The 22,797-nt window shown below is 39.4% G+C and overlaps 1 protein-coding gene across 3 annotated transcripts in view; it reads right to left on the minus strand.

Annotated features, from left to right (window-relative positions):
* The window catches only part of CACNB2 (calcium voltage-gated channel auxiliary subunit beta 2), a 262,351-nt gene that overhangs the window by 88,544 nt on the left and 151,010 nt on the right, over positions 1–22,797 (minus strand). For all 3 annotated transcript variants that reach the window (XM_075492690.1, XM_075492691.1, XM_075492692.1), the window contains exon 3: positions 1,723–1,842. In XM_075492690.1, coding sequence (XP_075348805.1) covers positions 1,723–1,842 — 120 coding nt within the window. The remainder of the gene's footprint in view (positions 1–1,722; positions 1,843–22,797) is intronic.

Genomic DNA, 22,797 nt, shown 5'->3' on the forward strand with positions numbered 1-22,797 from the left:
ATGAATATTACATAAGGGCTGTCCATGCATTCAAGCCAGCATCAGTAAGCCAAATTCCCATAGCAACACTCGCATAGATTTACTCATCGCCAAGAGATGCACCGGTTCAGCAGTAAGTGCTGTACTGCTACCCTGATTAGTCTGCAAGATATTATTACTTCAACTCTTCTTTTAAAGACTGTGCGTTTACTGATAAAATTCAACACTTCACCTGAATTTCAGGGCAGCCTTTATCATCTTTCCTAGAAGCAAAGAAATCTCAAACTAGCAAAAAGCAACCCCGATAAAACTGAAACTCCTGATTCTGATCAGCAACATGTCTAAGATACAAGGTGGAACGGAAGAAGCGGGCTGCTTCTGCTGAGTTTCTGCTATACTGATCCCAGGACAGCAGGACCTGACTTCAAAGAGATGTTCAGGATCTCTCGGCAAGTTCCAGCATCTCATTAAAAAGCTGCTTTAGGAGCTCTTAAATATCTGTCAACAATTACATTAAAAAAAAAAAAAAATCTTTGGCTTCCCTGCTCAAGTTTTCTGGCCCGACGAAACTGTTAGCTTGTGCATTATAGTACTGCATTATTTATGGAGCTGGCCCTCGCAATACGATCAGGTGCATAGCTCAATGACCTGGACTCCCGAATTTCTGAAGAACCCTTGTAAAACAGGTGGTGTAAATGGGCAGAGGCAAAGCTGGCAGCAGAAAAGGAAACAGAATGGGAGACGGATGGAAGGGAGATAGGGACAGAAAAAACAAGGCAAAATGGAGGAGGGGAGTCAGAGAGAAAGTGAGAAAGCAACGTATATCAGGTAGATCTGAGGAGGGATCTCAAGGGTTCTTAAAAATTAAATATTTAAATATGAGAAATGAAAAAGGAAAACAGATCTTGGAAAACAGAGATACACCAAGATCTGGCAGACAGCATACAAAAAAGAAAAACTGGAATGACGTGATAAAGAAATTATAACAAATAAGATGAGCGTGATTTTTACAGGTGCAATGGTACTTAAAGATACAGTACAGATGAAAGAAAAACAAACCCATACCCTTTCACTGCTAAAACCCTCACAGTCCTAAATGCATCTCCTGGAAAATATATAAACACACAGCAAGAACCCAAAGCTTATTTAGTATTTCCTTACTAAACTGTCACTATCTGCCAGGAGCATGGAGACAGAAGGAGAAATCTTAACAAGTCCTAGAGCATATTACTCACGGGGTCATTTAACACACAAACTGTAAAGAAAGCCAGTGAAGTCTTCAGGCAAAAGAGATCTTTGTAACAGATTCTCCCTATTTACATATGACTTGTAGGGACCGATCCTTCACTGAAGGAAGATGAATAGGATGTTTGAGGGCTGATTTCTAGGACTGTAAGTTTTGAGTGCTGTAGCGATCCACGGGCAAACTTCCACAAACATCTTCAGGAAGAACTCAAAGCTTTGACCCTATACACTGCAAATAAATGGGTATATTCAACAGAGAAAAAAAAATGCACACATTGAAATAAGATTATTCGGAAATACACAAGCCAATCAAGTGCCTTTTGTGGAAAACTGATTCTAAGTGATATTTCCTGGAAAATATATTTTCTACTGTTGTCAGGCAAATCTTTATAAGAGGTCTTATGCTATATGTTAACACATTAAAAACAGTAATAGAGGAGATGACAGTCCTTTAAAGCTGAACATTTTATGAGTCTGTGACATGAAGTAACACCTTACCTTTGCTTTTTCCAGCTGTGCCTGGGCCTGTCGCTCTGCCTCTCTCCGCACTGCTTCCCTGTCTTCTTCCAGAGATACATCTGAATCGGATGGACGGCTGGTGTAGGAGTCCGCCGAACCCTGCACAAGAAAAGGAAAAATAATGTTGCAAGTTGTTTCTGTGTTCAAAAAAAAAAAGTAGAAGTGGTTATGCACCTTGCTTTTTCTCGTACTTCTGTATCCCTGAAAAGAGAATAACTGCCCAAAAGGGAAGTCACTTAGAAAAATTATGTCTAGGTAAATGTTTTCTTCTGGAGACTTTCCAGAAGTGCAGGTGTCTTCCCCAGTGTTTCACTTCCTGCACCATCCCCGTGCTCTTATTTGTGTGCTTTTCAGCAAGCAGTCAGTTGCTCCATAGAGTTACAGCAGTGGTGCAGTGCAGGGCTGAAGGACACACTTCAAGGATGGCTCCATAAAAATTAAAAGTCTAAACAGTGACAGTATTAGCAAGGAAACAGACTTTTTATAATAGAAATGCAAATTCAGTATCAATAATTACCATTACATAGTATCACTGCCAACAGATTTAACCTCTGCTATCCATTTTTATTTTAGGGCAACCTCTTTACCTGACACACTTTCCCCATCAGAACTGCAAATGGCTCGTATCCATCTCTGCCCTTCAGCAAAACATGCAAATGACCACAAATCAACTTCCAACTAATAAAATCCGTCTGGACTCAACACATGTCCCCGTATCGCCACAATGGAAGCAGCCACAATGCCAGAACAGCTCTATAAATAATGACAGCTCTGCTTTCCCTCTGCATCTCCGTGCATACAAAATAGAGTTCTGTTAATTCAATCAGAATGAAAACAACTGTCCTCTCCTCACTGTCTTTTTTTCTCTCCCTCTCTGTAACACATATAATACATGCCGATAATGAAAACGTAGGGCTTACACAGATATCAGAATTCTTCAGACGTCCTCCTTTGGCTCTTTTCAGAAGCCTGATCCAGGTGGCCTTCATTAGCCAGACAGCTCAGTTATTGTCCGCAGCTGCAGCGCCCGGCACTGATCTCATAAAACATGTGCACACTGAGCACCGCAGAATCACTGCTCCTTTCCTATCCATGCTCTGCTGTGAGAGCCTTCCTTCTCTTCCCTCTGCCTTTCAAGCTTGCAGCCTCACTGTTTCCAAGTATTCTACTGCAATTAAATTCTCAAATTTTCTCATGCCAGTAAAAAAAAAAAAAAAAAAAAAAAAAAACCAACAAAAAAACCAACAAATCCAAAAAATCCACACCACCTCCAAAAATCTCAACTTGAACGATAAAAAGGTAAAATTAGCCAGGCTTCAGGTAAATGTTGTGAGAGATGCTTCAATGGATCATACACTGAGACAGATCATAGAAAAATACCTAGGGCTTTTTCCTTTCTGTTTTGGGGGGCGGATTTGGCTGTTAAAAATAGTGCTTATAAGAGAACCTTTTAAAATCCTGTGCAAAATGTATTCAGTGACATTTACAAGTGCAAAGTTCATTTCATCTCTTCCTAGATTGGCTGGGGGTGGGGTAACAGGCTGTTCATAGCACTGGGCATGCTCCATATGTGCAGCCTTTTACGCAGATGCTCACATCACACCGGGTTGTTAGCCTATGCCAAATTGCCATTTTACATCTCAAGGGTAAACAGCTGGAAAAGGCAAGGTCCCTGCGAAACTGGAAGAGCTGGTACAGCGTCTCGTTCCCGTCATGTATGTCTGCTACGAGCCACGTTTCCCTCGGACGCTCGGTTCTGTCACGCAGCGCTTCCCTCCGCTGCAAAGCGCTGAGCTCCGCTCCGAGCTCTCTTACAAAAGCGTAAATCCAAAAATATGCCTGTTGAGCAGGAATTTAACCCCCTAGTTGCTGCTTATATTTTTCTGACATCAGCAGAGGAAAGAAGCAAAGAATAACTGCAACATACCACTTAACGCATACACATTAGGTCCTAATATGGCAAAAGCCAAACAAAACATTGAATGTCTATATTCTGCTTTTCAGAGTCACCCTCTATCCTTTCATAAACTGGCACGGGAATAACATACTAAGGCATGGTTTTCTAGGGCATTTACGATTCACTGACAGACAAGCAAAATTCTAGTTGAAAAAGATCCCTGTAGCTGACTGCTGTGCCTGCCTTCGATATAAATTCACAGTTACAAGAAAAATAGAGAGTAGAGATTACAGCTGAGAACAGTGGTCATGCACGTGTCGTAGTATGTCAGCATGTCCCAGGAAGGACCAAACCCTGCCATGGTTTGTGTCTGTGTAACAACTGACTTGCCCATCACAAGTGATGCAGCCTACATTTAACCACTATTAGAGCAAACAAGTTTTCCCTAAACTGCGAGTTTAAAATAAAGGTAAATTTTAACTTTCTAAATGTTTTTGTATTTCCTGAAGCCCATAATAGTTACAGCATAGAGTTTAATAAGCTGTCTTTGAACTGACATAAAGAAAATTACTCTCTGAGAGATATTTTGCTTACAGGAGTCCAAATACATCTGCTATGTTATAGTGATCTTCCAAAACTAAACTGCCTACTGAGCTAAAGCAAAAGGAGCAGAAAATAAAAGAAAATACACTCAAACTTTTCTGGAATGTTTTGAAAAATCTTGTCTGTTAGGAATATACCCAGAAGCCCTGCAACCTCCCCAGAGCCTTTCAAATTTGGCTATTCTTTAAAATTTCCCTTTGCCACAACTTCTGGCACAGCTCCCCAACAGAAACAGTGGCAAAAGACAAGCAGCAACAAGCGGACAGAAGTTTAGTGTAGAGATTAAATCCTATTATGGTTGACACAACAGTGGCCTATGGTCCAAACCACTGATGTTATCACAGCATTAATGAAAGATGAGACTGTGATGAACCCCCGCCATAGAGCCCCAGCCCCCAGGACACTCTGGGGTCCCCCAACACTCAACCCCCTTCAGAAAGGGCACATCCAAACCCTTCCCCACCAGCGCTGCAGTTCCTCAGTGCCACTCTGCCGCCAAGTAAGGCACGGTGTCATAAACCAACCCCAAAGCAACGCTACCTTTAAATAAGAGGAAAACAAACAAACCAGCCATTAAGCCTGACACGGCAGTCGCACAATGGGCAGTGTGGGTGTTAGCTTTCTACAGCACTTCCACGGTTAACGCATCATATTTTCCACTGACCAAGTGGCATGGCAACACTTTTACTATCGTTCATTCTGCTGTCCAGAAGGGATGCTGCCTAACTGGTCCTCACCCTATAAAAAAAAAAAAAAGTCATGAAGCACAGAAACGTAATTCCTATCTCCCCTAAGGGGGCAAGATGCCTTTTGGGTCAGGCCAGAATTGCTAAAATTGGAATTCCATCTTCCAGGCCACAAAGATCATTTACAGTGCTGGTCATGTCTTGTGTTGGCCACAGTCCCAACACACATCCAAAAAATCATAATGATTCAATTTATTTTAATTATATTGACAAATCATATGAATCAAACTCAACATTACATTTATTTTCCCAGTGGGACCGACATGGTCATGTAAATTTTCTGTGGAAAGCAGAAGTTAGGAGAAGCTTCGCTTCTTGAATATGGAAAAAATTCAAAGCCTGACATCAGGGCAATCCAGGAAAAAGGGGAGCATACAATTACAATTAATTCATTTTATAAACTGCTGAGTATTTTTATATGAGCTAAGAATATCAACCACTTTAAGATGAAAAAAAATTCAAACAGATAAAAACTATGATGATACTACAGTAGAAATCCGTTGACTATTCAAGGAAAATAGAGCCAAGTGGATGTGCATTGTCCATTCACGACAACTAAGGAAACTACATTTCCTCCCTGGGTTACACGAGTTTTTGGGGTTGGTCCGGAGAAGGGTATGGATCTTTTCCCAAGAGCTTCTGAAATTCAGCCTTTCTGAGATTCTGCAGGTCTCCACCTCCTTCCACTGCAATATGGAAGAGCTGCGGTAATATATGTATGTAATATATGCTACTGTAGCCCCCAATTCCTTATCTTTCATGGGAAACTGTCTAATAAAAGTGAGATAAGTCATGTTAATAATTAGCCCATCTATTTATTCTTTCTTCTTTTTCTTTTCCTCCTTACTTGGCAGGTTTACAAACCCAGTTTGTTTGAAAAATCATTTCCTGTTTTAATGACATGCTTGACAAATATTTACCAACTATGCTATCGCTTATTACATTAGAGTAACTTCTATGAGGTATTCTTATCATATGAAGCTGTACTTTTCACACCGCTAGTGGTCATACGTGATCACATTTGAGCTCCTTCTTCTTCAACACCATACATGCCTTACCTTCTGTAGTATTAGAAGTGTATCATCTTCAAGAAACTGGGTCCTTCAAATAAGAAACACTGCTCTCTAAATATGAGAGGTTTTTGTTATTTTCCTTTACTTGCAAGTAGACACTCCTTAGTTAAATTAGGTGGTGCCTCTAGATCTCTTCTTTTTCTTGTTAGTTTTCTGTACCCACACTTAACTTTGGTCAGTACAGTTGGAGCCTAAGTACAGATCTTGACTGCAGTGTTACAGTCATAGTGTAAAATCTGTTGATGTGTTTGGTCTGTTACTGTAATAAATTCTCACTGGGTTAATATAGCTGTCATTACACTTGCAAATTCACTCATGGCCTTTATATTATGTCTTGGTCAAAAAATAAAAGTGATCCTCCGAGTACCATGTGTTTCTCTTTAACAGGGTAATCCACTTACAAATTGGATATCATTAGGACAGATAACTTTCCAAATTCCTTAAAATTCTCAAATAATTCTCCTCTTAAAAAGATCAAACAAGTTCCTTCAAGTAGAGACTTATTACATTACTATTCATGAAATGAAGGCATGAAGCAGTAAGCAAACATAAAACAAGATTTTATAAGGAATAAAGAAATACATGTGACTGCACATATATATATCTAAACTCTTCATTTATAATACTGGGTTCTTCTCCTAGATATATTTTTTTATCTCTTCACTCATTTAATGCTGAAAAGAATTTTAAATCCAAAAGGAGAAATATCTTTATGTTTTCATTTGATTTATACTTTCAGCATGGAAAGCTCAGGCCTCACTGTACCAATAAGAGGAACAATTCATTTCAATATTCAGAATTTATACACCGATACTGCTAACTGCTTATCTTCTAATCTTGTTGAAACAGTTAGAACATCACATGTCCTGTTAGGACATGATTTGAGATGGTATATTATGTCCTTGTGATGCACTACTACTTCTTGAGTGCTAGGAAATAAGGTAATAGAAAAAAATGTTGAAAGGTTATTTCCATAAAATTTTCATTTAACTTAAAATCTTTAAAACTGATTCAGAACAAAGGCAAAATGTGAAATGTTAAATTTTAGCATGAAGTAAAACTGCTGACATTGGCAAATTATAGTCAAAATTTGCCAACGGGGAATACAGATTGTCTTTTTCATAACTGACCAAAATGAAATGTATGGGCCACACAACTAGAAAACCAGAAGCACTCCCACAAATGTACCATCAGTAGGGACCTCAGTGTGGCACAGTGGCCACAGCTGGTGAATGTGAAAATTTCTTATCTATGAAGTTTTCTCCAGATGTCTAAGTAATGTCATTATTTTGAATGATGTTGAAGAAAGCACAAAATGCTGCTCTGAGAATGCTATGCAATATTATATTGATGTTAAAATTAAGTATTTAAGGGTAGAATTTTTATGGAAAGACCGAACTAATTCCAATTAATTGTTTGGCATGTATATTTGGCGCTTATGACAAACTGAAGAAATGTATTTTAACAAAGAAAAAAGGAAAGAGACCATGTGTCCATTAAGGGGATATCAAGCAGAAATTGTTGATTCCTTGTGTAAGGGCCATGGACACTTCACAGCCTGGCAACTGCCAAGTCTAGTCCTGATGTCCTCGGCGGTCCTTGCCATGGGCCCTTTGCTTGGCCATTTGCCCCTACACACACATTTACACTTAAGTGCTATAAAACTGTGCTCTCCCACAATTCCTATACAAGGAGGGCTACCAGCTCCTACAGAGGATGTAGTCCCTGACATCCTCTGCTATGTTTGTGTTTAAAAAACAAAACCAATGTTGATTAGAATTTTTTTGTTGTTGTTGTTTAGAGCTAATTGGGCATTGCTATGGCATCTACAGCCATGGGGGACGTTCAAATAACAGGAGAAGTGAAATTTTAGAACAGCTCGGGAGCTTTAGGGTGGCAATGTGATTAAAAAGGAGATTATATAGGAAACCAATCTCCTCTTTACCCTTAACATGACTTTGGCAAGCTTGATCGCAGCACCCAGCTCGACATTAACAGGTTTCCAAGGTGCTAATCCAATCAACAGCTGGATGAAAGCAGAGTTTTTTAAAATAGCCCTTAGGTTTGCAGAAGCCTAGATTTTGGCATTCATGAACCAGGTGTTTTATCAGGGAAAAACAAAACAAAAAAAACCCAAAACAAAGCCAACCCCCCACACCACCACCACCCCCCCACACACATTTCCACTCACATTTTCATGATATTAGCCTAAATGTTTGCTTTCCTGTTGTTTTGCTAAGAAAAAGTAGCATGAGTAGGTATTTTTAGAGGAATGATAGTATTTTCATGTGACTCTTCAGAAAAACTTTGGCAATATGCAAATTGTTTCCAAAAGGGCAGCTGCAGAGCTCAGCCTAGTTAGCAAACAAACAGAGCCCTCAGAGTGAGATCTAAACTCTCCCCAAATCTGTGGGATGCTCTGGTGTGTTATGGTTTACCATTTTTTGCAAAAGAGGGAAAACTACTTGAGACCCTATTGTACTAAGCACTGTACAGTCACAAAGTGAACGACAAACCCTGCTTAAAAGAACTTCCAGTCTAAAGGATGAGAGAATATGAGCAGGAAAAAAAGGAATAAGAAAGGGATCAAGGTAGCAATGCAATAGAAAATGAAGCATTTTTAAATATTCGATCCCAGCATTATGACTCATCCCTTGCATAACCATGGTGGGTTGTTGTTTAAGTAAGTTTTCTATATGTATTATGGCAGAGATTAGTTCTGTGAAAGCCTCTGAAGGAGGATAATCTGGTAGCTCTGTATATTCTAACAGAGAGATTCTCCCACTTATGAAATAAGAGAAAGTGCTTTTGAGGAAGAGGGCAATGATAGGAATATAAGGAGGTCTCCTAGCTTATCAAAAGATTCTTTATCAACAATATAATCACATAACTGTAAACTTCAAAACCAAAAAAACCCCAACAAAACTAAAGAAAACCATGGGTTTTGATTTTTCAAGACAACTAATTGGATTTAGAGGATGGGATTAAATTATTGATGATTTTGAGCTGTAAGGAAAAGTCAGAGCAATGACAGAGCTAAGATGTTGCCAGTGGAACAACTCAGAGACAGGTGTCAAAGGAAGAAAAATACACCAAGGAAATGATGGCAAGCTGCATGAACTTGAATCATCTCACTTTTGCCTCAGACTGTCAGCACGCACATGGATATTAACACAACTGGGTTGACTCATGATAACTTTTTAAAGCTCTGGTAACTTGATTATATGTCTAAGCCCTTAGGCAAAGGTAAACCAGGATTATTAGTAACAACAAGCTGAACTGTGGTGGTGTTTACTGAGACAGAAGCAGGTAAAATATTGAAGGTTTGCAGGAAAAATGAAAACATCATTTTTGACTGTATTAATTAATCAACAGCAGATATCACACAGGAAGGAATTTAAATTGCAGAAAGACAACTCAGAAAAAAGGATTTAAAATATAAAATGCTATGTGTCGATACAAGAGCACAGAGAGAAAGACAAAGATTGGGTCAGCCACAAAATTACAAGGGCTTAATTAAAAAGAGGAAAAATGGAAAACACATCTGGGATGACAACAAGGAAACAGAAAGACAACTAGAAAAGGAAGGAATTTAAAGGAAAGCATGGCAACCATCATCTCAATTTGTCTCAGCTCAGTTAAAGTGCCAATTTAGATTCTCTGTTCCAGATCTTCAGTATATTTTTATCTGGGATTTTGGTTCAAGTCATTAAGATTTTCTGCATACTTAAAAATAACTTCCTTGAAAATTTAGCATGAAATTCTGTTAGCAATGGAGAATTTTGAAGGGAAAAAAATATTTTCTTTGCATTTTATCAAATTATCTCTATATGTACAATCCCTACTTGGTTTTCAAATGTAACATTTTTAATCTACTCCAGATAACAAATGGAAGGTTTGGGGTCTGTTTGTTTGGTTGGTTTTTAACTTGTTAAAAATATTGAGATTAAGTATATACAGTGAAGTCTTCCACAGTTTACCATTTGAAATGTAACAACTGCTTTAAATACATATTTTTGCTTGCTACCCTTCATTTCTATACTGTAAATATAGTATTTATCTCTTTAAATAATTATCTTTTTTCCATATATCTTCATTAGTTAGTTTGGCAAGCACGCACTCTGAAGAAACTGCTGTCATAGACTAGTTGTCTACAATAGTTTTCAACCTCTGATAAGTTTATTTTCCAGCCCATCATCTACTACTGAAATCTTGATTTTTTTAGTCATGATCTTCTGTTAACAGCAATCAGTGACTGTCATGACATAAAACACTGCAATTTGCTCACTGCTTATATTAGGAGAGGTTTTCTTATCAACATCTTTGTTAGATTACACACAGTAAAGACTAAGGAATTAATTAATTTTCCCTAACCCAGGCTCACTGAAAGCTCAAGCTTGTCAAACAGCGGTTTGTTTGTGACTCAGCCCAGGTATCTCTGGCAGGAGCAATCATCCTTTAAGCATCTGCAGCCTGGCTCTCTCTGATACTGCCAGAAACACCAAGTGAGCAGCTTTCACACTGCATGGCACCATTTACTTCAGGATAAAAACACTACATAAAATACACATATCCTCGTCAGTGGGCTAAATGTAAGCTCAGTTTCCAAGTGTGTCAGAAGCCACATGAGTCCTTGTAGTTTCAGGTGTTAGTCCTTTGTTCCAGCCTTCATCCTCATGTACGCTGCTTGAAAAATACCAGAACTGCTTCTTTATACCCATTACCTATCCTCCACGTCTAGCATAAACCAAAGCAAACTACTTGCAGTTTTCCCAAGAGGATGAGGCTCCTTACACCATTTAGATATTACAATTATTCTCATCTGATTTCAAGAATACAGCAGTGTGTAATACTTTCTCATTGATGGAAAAGTCCCTGGAAAGGCCTTTTGTCCCTCTTGGCTATCACATATCAGAATAATAATCTTGGAAAATTCTCTCTCTCCAGCATATTATATCTTCACGGTTTGTGTTCTAAAACCAAAATATACCAGTTAATGTATTGACTGGATGACGTCAACTGTTCACATCCATTGGCTCTTTTAGATTTGACTCTAAAAGATATTTAACCTAGCACAAGCACACAGAGCGGGTGAGGGTATGCAGCGTGCAACAAAGGGCGGGAAGCTAAAGCAAGCCCTGCATGCCTGATTCCCCCATCCCGATCCACGGGGCCGGCACTGCTTGCACAGCTCCACCAACTGCCTTTTGCAAGAGGGAGAGCAAGACAGAGTTTGTGATTCTGACTCCCGAGTCCTTCCTACTGCACTTTTAGAGCACTATCCCCACCTCATTACTAAGAAGTGAAGCTGAAGTCTCTGTATGCTACTGCTGCTCTTTTCCATCTGCAAGCAAACACAAGGATGTGAAGAGTATATACAACACTAGTTTACAAAAAACAAATTCGTGAAAGGTTGTAGGAAACCATCTGATAGTATATCATCTCTAATAACATATATAAATCTAAGTATATTTTCATTACAGCTAGAACAGACCTCATACTAGCACTACCACCTCATATTAGCACTACTGAGATACGATTGTTTAAATAAAGATGGGAGGGTTAAAAGAGGAGTATATGTTTTAGTAACCTGGAAACAGAAACATGCCTGCTACTGAAGATGGTGACAATGATTAGATGCTAACCTGAAGGAAAATAAAATATAAATTAATTGCAATAGAAAAATTAAAGGAAATCATAAAAGCAGCACATGGTCTTGTGATCTTTCCTAACTCAATGTTGGAATATTTTTTGTGTTCTGGAATATTCAAAGCTTAGTAGAGTACAACACCCACTTTCGAGGATAATAAGTGAACTCAGGTTTTTAAAATTATTGCAACCTAGAAGACCAAACATTTTCTGTTTTTCAGATATAAAAGAAACATCAGGAACAGACTTCTTTCTGATTCAGAACAGACTTTGTCTGGGTCAGGAGAGCACATTACATCATATCCCTTGCTGAGCCATTTCCTTCTCTAGAGGAAGCACCAAATTTTGGACCACTGGTTGCTCTTTCATCTATTGCTGCAATACTGAATATTGACACAAAATACATGTTTGATTTGCTGATAAATCCACAATCTTAAAAATGAATGCCTGAGGACTACAATATCTGCATGAGCTCTCTCCTGTGTCAGAGCTATGACGACGTACGACATCTTGTTCTCAGGACCACAAGATAGTTCAGGCAGAAAGGGGGCTCAGGAGGTCTCTAGCCCAACTCCTGCTCAAGCTGTGAGACCAGACCAGCTTGTTCACGACTTTATCCAGTTGGGCCTTGAAAACCTGCGAGAACAACCAACTGCACAACCTCTCTGGGAAAACCCATCCCATTGACAGACTATCCTCACGATGAAGTTGGTTTTGCTTATATCCAGTCTGAACCTCTCTTCCTTCAATTTCCAGTGTTTGCCTCTTGCCCTCCCACCATGCACTTCTGAAAAGCCTGGCTCCATGCTTTTGATGACCTCTTTGCAGATGCTGGGGGCCTTCAGTTTCCCCTCAAAACCATCTCGTCTCCAGGCTGAACAAGCCCCCGTCCCTCAGCCTGTCCCTGCAGGCCAAGTGATCCAGCCCCAACCATCCCGGGGCCCGTCACTGAACCCTCTCTGATTTATCCACATCTTTCTACTGTTGGGGCACCAAAACTGGTCACAGTAAAGCAGGTACGTTCTAACGAGTGCTGTGCAGAAGGGGATGATCACCTCCCTGGATATAGTGCCTGTGCTCCTGTTCATACAGGACTCGGTTCAGGATTTCAAAAGAATCTGTGGCTTTGGAAATCAAATAGAATTCTCCTTAAAAAAGAGCCAAAATACACCTTGGGCAAACCTGTATTTATAGATGTGCTATACAACAGTCAAATCGTTCAAAAATTTTAAGACAAGCAATGCCTCACATTGCTGTAAAGCATATTAATATGCTACCAGGATCAATCAACTTTGTAAAATCCCTCAGATAAAGAGATTCCTTCCAACACATCCCTAGCAAGTTTCTGGTCACAAGAGAGTCTCCAGCACCTGCAACAATGAAAGACACAAAAATGGAAACTCCAGTTCTGCAAGCCTTAAGGTCTCAAAACATGTTGTGCTAAACTCTAACCGAAGAAATACAAACAACCCCACATCGTCCCTGACAATTTATTTTCTTCAGGAACTGCACTGGCTAAAGCCTGCTTTCTTCTCGCTGCTCCATTGTTTACAAATGGAATTAATTCTCTCCTTAAACTCACCCAGTTATGCTCAATTAAAAGTCATATTTCCTCCAGTCTACGAGGGAATCAGTTTCTGCTTAAGAAATTACCACCCAAACTTATCAACTGTACCACTGCTGATATCTCCACTGGACTCCTGCTGAGGGGACAGCAATATTACAAAGATGTCACTGAGATTGCTGCTCTGCTGTGCTCATTAGTAAGGCAATTTTTATTTGGATGAGACTGCTAATGAGAAAGAGGAAGAGAGTGAACAAGGAGCCAGCAGAAAGTAGGTAGGTGGATGATGGGCATCATCCATACCACACGAAAAAGAAGCACCTATGACAAAGCAGCAAAGGACAAGGCTTTGAGAGGAGAAATATGAGAGAAAGATCTCAAGAATGTAGGAGATGGATGGCAGGCCAACGAGCATTTCTGAACTTCTACTAGTTCTTTCCACTCTCCAGTCTAGCAGCAGAGAAGATCACAAAAGCAGAAAGATATCTTTTCTAGGATGAAAAATATTGTATAAAAATACTGTCAAACAAAAAAATTACTTCACTGTTATTCGTGCTTATACGCCTGGCACGACAAGGAGAGTTAGTAAGCTAGTATCTGCCTTTTTTTAAAAAACAATATACATTTTTATAACATCTAACCACTTCCATCTCTGTACTGTATGTAGTTTTCCATTAGAGCCAATAAATATCCAGTGGTTCTAGGCTTCCAAATAAAAGCATATAAGCAGAAAGCTAATTCCACAACTAGTTTTTCTACTTACGAGCATTCAACAGTCTCTTTGTGTTCACCCTGCTCTACATGAAGTTAGTCCCCAAAGTATTCATGGACAGATAAGAATTACAAAATGATAAAGAAACCTAAGATGCATCATCTTTTCCAGGTCACACCTATTGCCCACTCAGTAGACACACAGATTGTATACATGCTGCTACCTCACAATTCAAATACGCTTGTACTCAAAGCCTCTGGAAGATTCTCCAGAGACACAAGGCCAGCTTCCCTGGCCAGGTTAAAGTCAGAACTCAACACTAAATGCAAGACAGGCTTTTCATGCTTTAAGAAGTCTGACTCCTACTAGCTTTCAATAGTATTCCAGTTCATCTCCCATTTTGGAAAAAAAAGGAACTTAGTATCTTAATTATTTCTTTTTTTATTTTACAATTATCCTTAACTGATTTCAATTAGGCTGAAACACTTATTACAAAGTATCGTGAACTTTTATTTGTGGAAACCAGAATTTCACTATAGATTTGCACTGCTCTCCTTCCATCACTCCTTCTGTAATAATTATTCTATCTATAATCAGCAGTAATTCGTATAGTTAGCATCTCCCTTCCCGTTCAAAGTTTTTGAGTTTACAAAGGGTAAAACAAAAATGATGGCTTATTGTTTCTTTCCTCATGCAGAAGAAAAGGAAATGTTTGTTGCTGAAGTTGGCACAGTAACACAAATGTGCTCTTTTATAACCTCTCGTGTTTTGTTCGTTGTCTGCAGGCATGGATCTTTTTTATGATTTGAAAAGCATCAGTATTTTTAAGTCCTGTTCATTTTCAAAATCATCGTAGCCTATGATCTCAATAGCAGTTCCTTCTTGTTTCCTCTTTGATTATGCTGAAATAGACCTTATTTAAATTGAATAGCATTTCATTCACGTCATAAAATCTACCAGAGACGTGCAGGGACAACACTGTCAATTGTCACAAGGCAAGCTGATCCACAAAACATGTTGCGTAACTGGCAGAACTAATCTCTCCCACCACACTTACAGACACAGATGTCCAGGTTTATTTAAAATAGCCTTAAGTGAAACAGCACAACTTGTGGTGTTTGGGTTTTTTTTAAATGTATGCTTTTTACTGGGAGGCATTTGATTAGAGAAAAATCTCAAATTTTATTCCTGTGCTGACAAGGCAACAACGGTTACAGGAAATGCTATCAGTTGGATTTTATTTTCTCCCTCAATACACTAAGGAGAGTCCCATCCATTTCCCAGATGTTCTTGCCTGCAAATTCCGTTGAACCTCTGGATCCAAATTGATCAGAACATTATTTTGTACTAACAAGATACGGCTGAACAGAGTTATTCATTTTTCCTTACAAATCTATGTTACTGATGGGGGGGAGGGGGGATAACATTCATGCATGCATGGGAAAACTCTTATATTCAGAAGACAAAACAGTTTAAGTTATTAGCTGATATCAGCAAATAGGTGTATGTGGTGATTATTAAAAAAAATAGCATTTTCTTGCTGTTAAGTTATAGTGAAATGTCAATCAGCAAAAGCAAAATTTCACATATGGTACTAGAGCCTTGTACAGTGAGCCTTATGATTTTGCTTAAGTATCTCTGAAGGCCACCCATGTTCTTGCCAGTATGTCTGTATAACGAATAACAGAATTACAGCAAACAATACGAATAATTCCATCTTAGAAAGACCACAGGATAATTAAGGGAAACAGAACACAACTTTCTTAAATATATGGGGTAAACCACAATATGATACATATGATAAATTGACTATATTTGAGCAACAATCTAATGCCCCTGTCCTTCAGATCTCACTTTATAGATAGATCACTGTATTTATATGGAATGCAGATGAAGGCAGAAGAATCACAGTGAATTACAGATTAGAGGCCTAAAATTTCAGAATTATATAGTGCCTCCTTCAGCAATGGGAACTAAATCATGGGCAATTGCTGGACAGGATGAAGACTTCTAAGAGTGGGTTTTGACTTGTAACATAAAACACGGGAATTTCTACTTTGGTGCCAGTAAGATTTCTATATAGCCTGTATTCTCTGAATAGAATCACAGAAAAAAATAGGTTGGGGAGGGGACATCTGGAGGACAGGACATCTAGTCCAACCTCCTGCTCAATGCAGTGCCAGATTCAAAACCAGATTAGCTCGCTCAGGGCCTTGTCTAGTTGAGTTTTGAAAATCTCCATGGATGGAAATTTTTCAACTCTATATAGAATTTTACTTGTTAATCTCCTACACCAGAAAAATGTAAGGAAATTCTAAGAGTAATCTATCATCTTAAGATAATAAATTAATAAGTTATATGACATTTAGCCTCAAAAATTAGTCTGCTGAGCTGCTTCCACAAGCAGACGAATACAACTGTATCAAGTTCAGAACAAAGTCAGTTTTAGTAAAGCCCATTTCTGCACATGAAAAAACCTTAATTACTTCCAGTGAAGAAAAAATTAAGTTTCTCATTTACTTTCAGGCAAATACACTTTATAAAAAGACATGCAGAGACTTTTTTCCTATCATACTGACTTGCCCCTTAAAGGAATAGCTTTGCAGTACAATTATATTCTTATTTTATAATACTCTAATAATAGCTATGCACATATCAGCGTTGCTCCTAAAAGCTGGCCTACTATTGTTCTCTCTGCTTAAAATTCCTGTAATGGTCTACCTGCCCTTAGACTTGAGAGCTCAACTAGGTAGGGAGCATTCTCATTTTGGATTTCTGCACCAACATTGCTTTGCTTGCACCAATAAACAAATACTTTGATTTAAAGAATTTCTTTTTAATAAGAAAATTTGGCAAGATATTTGGAACAAAACACAGAAACTGCCTTAAAAAAAGTAAAAAACGTATTAAAACCAATGCTTATTAACTCCATTGAGTTAATAAGCCTATAAGATTTAACAGAACACTAAAACGATATTGTACATCATAAAATACAATATGTTATTCTAGCATTTTACATACCAAAACGTCCTATGCATTGCTAAATGAAAATGTATAGATTCACATTGTGTTGCAAATGACAATGTACAATGAAATGTACACAGGAGAACTTTTCAGGGATTTCATTCTTTCATTTCTCAGAGAAAAGCTTTTAAAATTGCTGGTTCCTATAGTCCTGTAGTTACAGCAATCATAACACCCAAGTTTCGCTACATTTTCTCCCTGCAGAAATCTTAGACATTAATCTGGTCAGAGATGCATGAAATAATAAACAAGCTTGTCATGGCTATCATTACCTGTTTCTATGTATATAAAAGATTTGGCGCAAAAAAGAATTAATGACTCCAGTGGAAGATGAGCTAACTATCCCCAGCATTTCATAATTCTTATTCATCAGCTAAAGTTGTTATCTGGAAAGTAACATGTATAAGTAAACAAAGAGCCCTTCATTTAGTCAGTTGCCCAGAGCTTGTTTATAAGTTAGAGAGGATATGCCTTCATGAAGACAGATGCCCATGTCTTCGGTAAAGAGGTAGATGGATTTTTTTTTCTGTCATAGACTTCCTGACACCCAATACTGAATAAAAAAAAATAATAGGTTTAGTTGGATCAGCTGTTTCCAAACTGGTTCATCAGACCTACTTACTATAACCAACTGGAAAACAAAAATGTATTCCCACGTAGACATAAACACGCAATCGCAACTGTAAAAGAAGAGGGGGGAAAAAAACCAAAAAGAAAAAAGGAATTGTGCCTGGAAGAGATTATCAAAGAAGTCTCAGATCAGATAATCTGAAACAGGATTTTTGGCCCTTGGTTCCCCTGTGTGGAAGGTTCCTGTCAAAATTACATTGGACTATATCCAGCCTGCCTGCTAGGAGTGCTTAACGGAGCTGTCGTAACTCCTATAGTGTTGAAAGGTCAAGAGAGGAACGAGCTACCTAGACTGCCAGACACCACCTCGTATACCATTGATGGGAGAAAAGTAGCTGCGCTACCCAGGACAGAGCATCTAAAACAGGCAGTCTGCCGCACCAGGCAGGCAGGCACGTATGGCAGAGTGCATGAACATGCCTTCTTGACTTTGGCTTTCCATGTGTGCTGCAGGGGAGTCACGATTTCAATTTTTCACATAAAACATCTTGCATGTGTACCCCTTTTGCTAATTTACATCCATCCACAGACTAAACAACATAGACATCAAAATGCATGTCACAAATACTTAAGCGTAAAACAGACTTTAAAATAACTATTGTTAGAGGCACTACATTGAGGCCCCTGCAAGATCTGGAATTTTGTTGTACCATATTCATGCACAGCATATACAAGTCCCATTTCTTTAACTAGAGACATTCAAGCTACCTTCTTCTAAATACATCTGACTTTTCCATGCAGGGCTCCACCCCAAGAGTTATAAATTCATGACTTAAAACAGGCATGCCATTACTATCTTTTACCCACAAGACTTCTCTAGCTACACAGGTCCCCCAACATCTAATTAAAAAAGAAGTACGAATATATGTGGCATAACAGGGAGCAAGTTGTAAATAATTCCCAAAAGCCTGGAAACATACACACACATACACGTGTGCAGAGGAATCCAAGCTCAGTAAGTATGTTGCAGCTACGTAAATCAGAGAAGCACAATGAACCAGCTTGTTTTTAGCTCTGTGCTGCCATAGCTAGATTACTGCCCCTCCTCGTAATACCTGTTATGGCTACATTAGGTTCCATTCAAGTTCCTTACTGAAAAATAGCCATATTTTTAATATGAAGACCTGTAGAGCAGATGACAATACCGAAAAGAAAAACTAAGTATTCCTGATCATGAAGTTTTTTTTTTAAAAAGTTCATGCTGGTTCACTTCAGTAAGGTAAACTGTCCAGCAAGAGAGGTTGATTAGTGCTTTGCGAGGAAGTAGGTAGTATTATCATCTTTATTTCCTTCAGATGGAAAAAACTGAAACCAAGACCAAGCAGTTTAAAGATTTCATCAGGACTTGGTGCTATCGACACAATTAGAAGCCAACTATTCGCAGATCCTGAGCAAGACTTCCTTCCTTCCTTCCCACTGCTGTCTCACAAATGGAAAAGGAGCGGAGAGGTACAGAGCTACCTTGAGCAGTTCGGTGGAGAGCACGCAGAGACAAGTCTCTCCACTCATCTCCACCCTTTGTTTTTTATCACCAGCACTTACTACAAGCTGCAAGATGAAGGTGAGAAGCAAAGGAGGGAGATAGGATAAAAATACACAAACAAAACACTTAGCACTGGTGAGGCCACAACTGGAGGAGTGTGTCCAGTTCCAGGCTCCTCAATAAAAGAGAGACATGGACATACTGGAGAGAGTCCAATGAAAGGCCACAAAGATGATTAAGGGACTGGAGCATCTCTTACATGAGGAACAGCTGAGAGAACTGGCACTGTTCAGCCTGGAGAAGAGAAGGCTCAGGGGGGATCTTTTAAATGTATATTAAGGGAGGATGCAAAGAGGACAGAGCCAGGCTCATCTCAGTGGTGCCCAGTGACAGAACCAGGGGAAATGGGCGCACACTAAAACACAGGAGGTTGCCTCTCAACATCAGGAAATGCTTTTTCACTGTAAGGGTGACCAAGCACTGGCACAGGTTACCCAGGGAGGTAGTGGAGTTTCTATCCTTGGAGATACGTAAAAGCTGTCTGAACATGGTCCTGGGCAACTGGCTCTATAGGTGGCCCTGCTTGAGCAGGAGGGTTGGACCAGATGACCTCCAGAGATGCCTTCCAACCTCAACCATTCTGTGATTCTGTGTAAAGTGTTCACAAGGCTGCTCACCCACACCATCTGGAATACCATTTGTAAATACTTTGTTTTCGTTATTTTGTCTTCACGTTTGTGAGGTGAACTGCAGTGGTCCTGCCAACCCAAGCCAATTTCCGCACTCCACCTCTCTTCCCCTCTACTTCATAAACAGAAGTAAACTTCTCCCTTGCTATTTCATCAGCTGGAGCTGGTCAGTGTGGTTGGTTTCTAAATACTAGAAACCATTTGACCTTTGCTCACTTCACAGGGCTCCCCGCTGTGGGTGCCTCAGGTACAAACCTGCTCTCAAACATGGTACACTAACCGTGACCCACTTCCACGGTAAGAGGTATGCTCATTCCCTTCCTCCATTGCCTTCAGACACCGCTCGGCACTAAACCAGTACGAAAGGATCCAGGTTCATTATAGTCATTGCTTTGCCTCATATTTGCTGTCAGAAATATCTGTTTCTAAAAGTTAATTCCTGAGGGGGGAACACTGTTTTTAATTTCTGAGAGCTTCACATACCCCAGGACACTACGTTATAAAATAGCTATGTTGCGCTCTACGTGAGTGACAGCTGATCTACCGTTCATAGACTCACATACATATCAGGACTTACAGCTCAGTGCCTCCACCTATGGCCTCCACAGAGCTCCCCCCCTTTTCTTGCCTGTTTGTGTGTTGGGTCGTTGGGACAGAGGTAGAGGAAAGCCAAACATAGTATAAATCCCTTCAGTATACTGTCAATAATCAAAAGACTCCATCCTCAGTCAGTGACATTCAAATTAAAGAAAGGAGACATAGAAAAGCAAGCTATATGAAGGTCAAACAGTAATATCAGTATTAAAGAATCTACTTTGCATACACTACAGGAGGTTAAACACCTGTTTTACTCTGGGGAAAAATGTATGGTCACTACAATTGCGCAAATCGCTGACTGACGAGCACACTGGGTGTCTTGGGAGTAACACAGAAGTGACCGATACCTCTCTCTGCATGAGTGTATTAAGGTTTTCCTCTCTAGTGTTTCCCTATCCTAAACTGAAACTACTTCAGGAGCCATTCTGCCACACGATCGAAGCCAGTGGCTCTCCCAGGCTTCCCTTGGGGGAATCCCAAAACTCATATGCAATGCTTAAAACACAGCTGAGACGTCTCTGAGGTAGTCATGGGGAATGATGCCATACAGCATGACCCTCATTTTTCCAATTTAGGAAAGAAAAACTGTATTGCTTCTATACTTTGGCTGCTGCAGAGAATCCATGGGTTAAGGCTTGCTAAGGGTGATTGTTTCACAAACCCACATCTAGCTCTGGATGTGAGCACATCCATCTTTCATACAGAGCTCTTCTCACTAAACACCCTGTTTTAGGCATGACTAACTCCATTCCTAGTACACGTGTACAACATTTGCAGTTGAAAATTAATCAAATACTAGTATTTGTTATGTGTAAAGCAGGTATTTTTAAAGCAACTTATCAGCTTTAAAAAGTCAAACCTTTATCATTACCACAAGAGAACCAAATGCCACCTAAATTTTAAAGGCAAAGAATCAAAATGTCAAGTGATTTGTCCAAGGATGGACTCATCATGACTCTGAAGCTGGCTGAATTCAGCCTCAGAGGCTGAATTTAATTTTCCTACCTTTCAAGTCTGTACTTGAAGTTACTCTCACACGTGCCACACAACTTATTCATCTGAACATAGCATTAGATGTTTTTGCCTTAGGTTGAACTAAGGTGAACAAGGAAAAGTCATTCCAAAATCTCAGGGTTACAATTTTACAGCATTCTGCCACAGGAAATTTGCAGAACTGCGCTTGCAGTAAGAAACTTGCAATTCAAAGAAGTGAGTAGGTTCCCAAAGGAGCAATCCTGATTTATGATTTTTAGACACGTTCCTATGTTAATCCACACTATGATAAAAAATACTGTTGCTAAACAGCTGCATGTGACTCTCTCCAATCTTAAAGAACACCCTTATTATCTTTTCTCCCTTTGCTCAGTTTATGAAATAAGGTAAGTAACAATGACTCAGAATAAACACTGAAACACATCAACATGTTCTCCCCACTGATTTCTAGGACTTCAATAGCATGTTTCTAAAACAGGTGGGGTTTTTCCTTCTCACAGCGAAACTGGCCCTATCAGCAGTATGCCTGCTGCAAACGGAATCAGGGTCTGACTGATTCACAAATAGCCCTCAAAAAGTAACTCTTCTCAAACCTGAATGTCATTTGGCTGCTTCAAGATCTTCCACTCCTTTAGAAATTTAGCAGACAGATTTTCATATTTTTTAGAAAATAACACTACCCTGCAGGAGCCATAAGTATAACTGCCATCTATCAACATCAAACTTAATATTCCATAAGAAGTGCTCCATCCTGCAAGAGGACATAGGCAAACTCCAGGGAAGTGAAGATTTAATTTAAATAGACAACTTCAAAACTTTTGGCTGTAGAATACAAGTGACAAATGCTGGATTTCCAAGGCAACCAAAACATTTTCTCTGGACATCACAACCAAATCACTGGAATTATACAGAAGTTTTCCGTTCTTTGCAAGGATATTTTCAAAGAGACAAATCTATGAAGAGCAAAAGAGTTGAGTTTTGAGTTTCTTAAGAAAGTTAAAAACAGCTACTTGACTGCAAAAGTTTGAAAGTTGCATGCAATAGAGTGAATGAAATTCAGTGATTTTCCTTAAATGGCCAATTATCAAGAAAACTCCTCCCTGCCTCTGAATTACTCGGCTATAAAATAGCTTTCCAACGATTAGGTTGCTTTCAAAAGAAATCCTAATTAATCCTGCACTTACTATCACAATGTCTGATCATCCTACTGCAACAGAGCCCAAAGTTTCTACTGGGAAAGAGTGCCGGGAGGGAGGAGAGATGAAACGCCAAGGTGTCCCGTGCCCGATTAGAGATGAGTTGGTGCTGCCAGGCTTGGCCTGCATACCTACACCCAGGGCCCCCTGCAAGGGCAGTGGTGGGACGTGGCTGGAGGTGCCCAGTGCCCACAGCCC

Source organism: Mycteria americana, chromosome 2, assembly GCF_035582795.1.
Source record: "Mycteria americana isolate JAX WOST 10 ecotype Jacksonville Zoo and Gardens chromosome 2, USCA_MyAme_1.0, whole genome shotgun sequence".
NCBI classification, from domain to species: domain Eukaryota; kingdom Metazoa; phylum Chordata; class Aves; order Ciconiiformes; family Ciconiidae; genus Mycteria; species Mycteria americana.